At 52.0% G+C, this 6,655-nt stretch overlaps 1 protein-coding gene across 1 annotated transcript; it reads left to right on the forward strand.

The window, feature by feature from the left end:
* Positions 1 to 972: 972 nt before the first annotated feature.
* On the forward strand, positions 973 to 3,024 carry LOC112096359. Its single transcript, XM_024179784.1, has 2 exons — positions 973 to 1,552; positions 1,907 to 3,024. Exons 1-2 carry the CDS (start codon positions 973 to 975, stop codon positions 3,022 to 3,024), a joined length of 1,698 nt encoding a protein of 565 aa, XP_024035552.1.
* Positions 3,025 to 6,655: the final 3,631 nt, after the last annotated feature.

Consider the following 6,655-nt stretch of genomic DNA (forward strand, 5'->3'; position numbering starts at 1 on the left):
TGAATCCCAGTTTTCCGCTTTTTTCGAGACGGTCTGGGGCTCTGACTGCTGCGTTATGGGCAAACGGGGGATCTTGCGTGTTACGCCATGGTTCAGGGGAAAGCATGGCTGTCGTGGTTCTGCGAGATCTTGCGTGTTACGCCACGGTTCAGGGGAAAGCGTGGCTGTCGTGGTTCTGTGAGATCTTGCGTGTTACGCCACGGTTCAGGGGAAAGCGTGGCTGTCGTGCCTAGATTCTCGGGCTGGAGAGCATGTCTTGCCAACTGCCGTCGACCGGGTCTCCTCGCCTATCGACCTCTAGCCGGAATGGCCGTATACCTCTTATAGGGAATTGGCCTCGCGGATGACAACATCGTGGACGAGCAGTATATTTCTGCTCCTGTTCCTCCGCGCACCATGCTTTTACGGAACACACCGGTTCGCAGGACTCTGCCATCAGATATCTGCTCGTCATATCTGCTCGTCATTCCTGGTCTCGTCGAGGTATTTCTCCCAAACAGTATCTCTCCCAAACACCGGTCCCCCAGTTTCTGGTGTTGGGTAATGTAGTGGACCAGCAGTGGAAACTCGACGGTTTTTGCTCGCGTGGGACTGGAAAAGGCTGCCAAGAGTCGTGTCGCATTTAATTGCGGATGCGGTGATGTGGCAGAAATCTACCCCTCCATTTGAATTTCAAACCTACGGTTGCGAGATTCTCGGAATATGCGTCATTAAATGCTGGCAGCCCAAGAGTTTGCTTCTCAGTAAGAAAACCCAAAATCTTCAAACACGAACTCGTCATTTCCCCCATTCTTGTCTCTCCGGCGGATGAACCTCGGCATCAAAGCTGTCATCCCTGTCTCTCTCTGACCGAGTCCCTGCTTCAGGTATTTCTTCTATTTTCTCGGTATTGGTTAGTTGTAGGTAATTTCCTTTCTCTCTGCTTTGCTTGAGGTTGTAGTTGGCGGTGGTGTTTTGGTTAGAACTTAGGATATGTCGAAGGGTAAGGAGAGGGTCGTTGAGGTTGGTGACGACGAACTAGGTTTTTTGCCTAGTCTGCCCGCTGATTCTGCTTTTGACCCCGGGGCCCCCTTAAGACCCACTAGGTCTAGTGTCGGGACTAGCGCTAGGAGGATGTCCCCCCAAACGACCTCCACGAGCGGAAGTAGTGGTGAAGAGGGATCTTCTGGCTCTGGAGGCACCTTGAGTGAGAAGGGGGAAGGTGATTCTGGTGAGGTGTCTCCATCTGGAACATCACGACCAGAAGAACGGGGTACAGTAGGAGGTAGAGCCTTGTCGCGTGATTATGCCATTGATTACATGTCGTGTACGACCACGTTTGACGAGCTCAATGACCTCCGACTTAGGTATAGTATTCCTGGTGAGATACCTCTTAAGATCCCAGGAAAGAAGGATACACCTAGCCGGCCTCCTAGGGGATACGTTACCCTGTATCTGGAGAGCTTTAAGTATGGGCTGAGGTGTCCCTTGCAGCCTTACTTTGCCCGGATACTTAACGGGCTAAATCTGGCTCCTGGTCAGCTGAACCCCAACGGGTGGAGAGTGCTCTCTGGTCTGTTCATATTGTGGGACAGATGTTGCCAAAGCGAGCCCACGGTTGATGAGGTGAAGCACCTGTACCAGCTGAAGAGCAGCCCTAAAGATGCCGGCTGGTACTACTTCCAATCTGGTACCAAGAGCAGGAAACCCATAACTGATCTTCCAACTGGTGGTGGTGGGACTTGGAAGAGGAAATTCTTTTTTGCAGGGGGTCCCTGGGGTCAAGTTGCACAAATAGACGGGAAGGATTGTCGCGTCCCACCCCGTTTCACGGTCCCAGGTTGCCTGCTCGCTTTAGATGTCTTGTATCCATAATTGTTCTTGCTGTATTGGTTTGTCTCTAACCAAGTGTCTGTTTGTGCTGTAGTTTCCTGGGGTGTTCATTTCCCGCTCCGACCTGGTCAGCTTAAACGGGTCGAGGCTGTACTGGCCAATTCCTGCTCGAGCCGAGAACTGCTATCTACATACAACTTCCTCGAGTCTCGGTTGATACTTCCTGGCCATAAGATGGAGGACGCAGTGATTGGAGCTCTGACCAGGAAACGCTCTCAGCCTCCAACAACCGATAGGGACCAGGACAAAGATGCTCCCGCTGCGAAGCGAAAGAACATCGTGCAGCAGGTTCCTCCCTTGCAGGCTCTCCCTCCTGCCTCTGCTAAAGTCGGGGAATCCAGTGGAGCAGCCACTGATCCTGCTTCCTCTTCTCCACCTGTTGTGCCTCGGTCTCGCTTACCCGACAGCCGACCAGAACACTTGGTTCCCTATCTCAATGAGTTGTCTAAACTCGTGAGCAAGAAGGACCTGGAGGGCTTTGACGGTTGTACCCTGGGCGAGCTGGTGGGAGCCATGCAGTATAGCGCTTTCCATCTCAGCTGCATGGGCACCTACTATAAGGCCAAGGTTGGCCGTTACGACAGGAAGATGAAGGAGGACATTCAATCGGCGACGACCAGAGCTGACGTTGCCGAGAAAAAAACGGGGGAGCTAAACGTTGAGAACCTCAAGCTGATAGACCAAGAGTCTCTTGCTCAAGCAAAAGCCATTACCCTCGAGGAGGAGCTGACCAAGGTCAAGGAGGATCTCCAAGGGCAGAGGGCTATGTATGAGGCTCGGCTCGAATCTCTCCGCGATTCCCACCGAGCTCATGTAGAGAACTTGGAGAGGGAGGCCGACAACCAGTACGACCAGGGACTTCGGCATTCCTATCGTTGTATCATGGCCGTCCTCGGGAAGCAACACCCTGATCTGAAGATGGATGACCTTGCAGCTGGTGTTGCTCAACATATGGACGAGGAGGCGGCCAAGGAAGATGCCGAAGGGGTAGAGCCGATCGTGATTGAGGAGGGAGACTCTCCTCCTCGTGCAGTCCCTGCTGATGTTGGCGAGGCGAGCGCCCCTCTGGATGCAACTGGTGATACTCCTCCTGCACCTAAGGAGGTCCAGCCAAACGACGCTGCTGGGCTTACTGATCCACGACCTTCCTGATATGTTTCTTGTATTGTAATGAACAATGTTTGTGAAGATTATCTGCTTTGTTAATTATTAACAAATTAATAGAAATATTTTTGATTACTCTCTTGTGTGGTAATTACGGGAGCCTGCTCGTCTTCGTCTGGTCGAGCTGGCTATGGCTTGGTATATGGTTTTGCCACCTACCTTAGAAAATTTTCCGATGTTCGGGATTCTGCTCGCCTTTACGCGGTCGAGCAGATCCCGCCATGCTTGGCTTCTGTCTCGCCATAAGACAGGCTTTGAGACTCGGTGAGCCTTTGCGTGCCTTGGGTTTTTCGAGGGTTGGGATTCTGCTGCCTTCTCGTGGACGAGCAGATCCTGGCACGCTTGGCTTCTGTCTCGCCATTAGACAGGCTTTGAGACTTGGTGAGCCTTTGCGTGCCTTGGATTTTTCGAGGATTGGGATTCTGCTGCCTTCTCGTGGCCGAGCAGATCCTGGCATGCTTGGCTTCTGTCTCGCCATAAGACAGGCCTTGAGACTTGGTGAGCCTTTGCGTGCCTTGGATTTTTCGAGGATTGGGATTCTCCTGCCTTCTCGTGGCCGAGCAGATCCTGGCACGCTTGGCTTCTGTCTCGCCATAAGACAGGCTTTGAGACTCGGTGAGCCTTTGCGTGCCTTTGATTTTTCGAGGGTTGGGATTTTGCTGCCTTCTCGTGGCCGAGCAGATCCTGGCACGCTTGGCTTCTGTCTCGCCATAAGACAGGCTTTGAGACTCGGTGAGCCTTTGCGTGCCTTTGATTTTTCGAGGGTTGGGATTCTGCTGCCTTCTCGTGGCCGAGCAGATCCTGGCACGCTTGGCTTCTGTCTCGCCATAAGACAGGCTTTGAGACTTGGTGAGCCTTTGCGTGCCTTTGATTTTTCGAGGGTTGGGATTCTGCTGCCTTCTCGTGGCCGAGCAGATCCTGGCACGCTTGGCTTCTGTCTCGCCATAAGAAGGGCTTTGAGACTTGGTGAGCCTTTGCGTGCCTTGGATTTTTCGAGGATTGGGATTCTGCTGCCTTCTCGTGGCCGAGCAGATCCTGGCACGCTTGGCTTCTGTCTCGCCATAAGACAGGCTTTGAGACTTGGTGAGCCTTTGCGTGCCTTGGATTTTTCGAGGATTGGGATTCTGCTGCCTTCTCGTGGCCGAGCAAATCCTGGCACGCTTGGCTTCTGTCTCGCCATAAGACAGGCTTTGAGACTTGGTGAGCCTTTGCGTGCCTTTGATTTTTCGAGGGTTGGGATTCTGCTGCCTTCTCGTGGCCGAGCAGATCCTGGCACGCTTGGCTTCTGTCTCGCAATAAGACAGGCTTTGAGACTTGGTGAGCCTTTGCGTGCCTTGGATTTTTCGAGGATTGGGATTCTGCTGCCTTCTCGTGGCCGAGCAGATCCTGACATGCTTGGCTTCTGTCTCACCATAAGACAGGCTTTGAGACTCGGTGAGCCTTTGCGTGCCTTTGATTTTTCGAGGGTTGGGATTCTGCTGCCTTCTCGTGGCCGAGCAGATCCTGGCACGCTTGGCTTCTGTCTCGCCATAAGACAGGCTTTGAGACTTGGTGAGCCTTTGCATGCCTTTGATTTTTCGAGGGTTGGGATTCTGCTGCCTTCTCGTGGCCGAGCAGATCCTGGCACGCTTGGCTTCTGTCTCGCCATAAGACAGGCTTTGAGACTCAGTGAGCCTTTGCGTGCCTTGGATTTTTCTTACAGTTTGAAGTTCCATCAATTGCAGGTTTTGATTTTACATGAACTTGCTTTGACAATAAGGGTGAAAGATAAACGGTAATGAACATGAGCAAAAATAGCTTTCACATGTGTACAAATCTTGCTGGAAGTATTTCTGGAGGTGTGCTGCGTTCCATGGGCGTTTCACCTCGTGGCCGTCTGCGCGAACCAGCTTGTAAGCTCCGGGTCCCGCTATCTGCTTGACTCTATATGGCCCTTCCCAATTCGGTCCCAGCACTCCTTGAGTCGAATCTTTGGTGCTCTGATTCACTCTTCTCAGTACCCAGTCTCCGACCCTGAATTGCCGTATGTTCACCTTCTGGTTGTAATACCGAGCAACCCTCTGTTGGTAAATGCCTGATCGTTTGGCTGCTTGCTCCCTCTTCTCCGTTAGCAGATCAAGATTCAAACATATCTGCTCGTCGTTCTCCTGCTCATTGAAATGATTTGTCCGGTGTGTGGTCGTTCCTATCTCAGCCGGCACGACCGCTTCATGTCCGAAAGCCAAAGTGAAAGGTGTCTCCCCAGTTGCGGTTTTGTGGGTTGTTCTGTATGCCCATAGCACACCTGGCAGCTCGTCAACCCACGCACCCTTTTTTGCTCCGAGCCTGGTTTTCAAAAGCCTCTTGATGGTCTTGTTGGCTGCTTCTACTTGTCCATTCGATTGAGGGTGAGCAGGCGAGCAATACTTCAGCTCTATCCCGAGGTTCTGGCAGAAATCCCTGAAGCTGTGATTATCGAACTGCCTGCCATTATCCGTTACCAAGGCATAAGGGATCCCGTATCGACAGACCAGGTTTCTCCACACGAAGTCTGTTGTTTTCTTCTCTGTGATCCTGCTAAGGGCCTCTACCTCTATCCACTTCGTGAAGTAATCTATAGCAACTATTGCATGTGTTGCTGCTCCTCGTCCCTTTGGCAATGGGCCGATCAGATCAATTCCCCATCGAGCAAATGGCCAAGGGGAGGCCATAGAGGTGAGCTTCTCTGGGGGCTGGTTAGAGAAATTTGCAAAACTCTGGCAGCTTACACAACTCCTGGTCTTCTCTTGCGCATCCCGGTGCATTGTCGGCCAGAAATATCCCTGCCTTAGAACCTTGTGGGCCAGGGACCTCCCGCCAGAATGATTTCCGCAAATTCCTTCATGTACTTCTCTCAGTACGTAATCCGCGTCGTCCTCATCCAAACACCGAAGGAACGGTAGTGTGTATCCTCGCCGATACAATACCCCATCAATCATCGTGTATCTCGAGGCCTGGGCTCTAATCTTCCGAGCTCGCAGCTTATCTGGTGGTAATGACCCGTCTCTAAGGTATGAAACTATCGGGTCCCTCCACGAGCATTTCTGTTCTATCCGCAGCACCCCCAAATTCTGCTCGATACTTGGGCCGGACTTCACCTCCAGAGGGACCGACTTTGGCATTTTTGGGTCGGCTACTGCTGCCATCCTAGCCAAAATGTCTGCTCGACTATTCTGCTCCCTGGGAATTTGTATCACCTCCACTGCCTCGAATTTCCCCATCATCTGCTTGACTATCTTCAGGTATTGCTCCATCTTCTCCTCTCTTGGTTGGAATCTTTCATTGACATGATTCGCAACCAGCTGGGAATCAGTTCTGATCTTAACTCTGTCTGCTTTCACGGCCTGAGCCAATTCCAGACCTGCTATCAAGGCTTCATACTCTGCCTGGTTATTTGTGGCTGCAAATTCCAATTTTACAGCATAAGAGATCTCCTCCCCCTCTGGGCCTTCCAAGACAATCCCTGCTCCTGAACCCCGCTCCCCTGACGACCCATCCACAGACATCTGCCATACTTGAGTTTCGTCACTGCCTATAACTGCATCTTGTTGATCTAAGCATACTTCGGGCTCTGTGAACTCAGCTACGAAATCGGCCATTG

The sequence above is a fragment of the Citrus clementina genome, unplaced genomic scaffold, assembly GCF_000493195.1.
Source record: "Citrus clementina cultivar Clemenules unplaced genomic scaffold, Citrus_clementina_v1.0 scaffold_8, whole genome shotgun sequence".
Classification (NCBI taxonomy): Eukaryota; Viridiplantae; Streptophyta; class Magnoliopsida; order Sapindales; family Rutaceae; genus Citrus; species Citrus x clementina.

Excerpts from the sequence above, each read along its gene's own strand:
- LOC112096359 (XM_024179784.1), top strand. The coding sequence starts at position 973 with ATGTCGAAGGGTAAGGAGAGGGTCGTTGAGGTTGGTGACGACGAACTA. Across the intron at positions 1,553-1,906 it reads CGGGTGGAGAGTGCTCTCTG|TTTCCTGGGGTGTTCATTTC; the intron begins GTCTGTTCATAT and ends TTTGTGCTGTAG.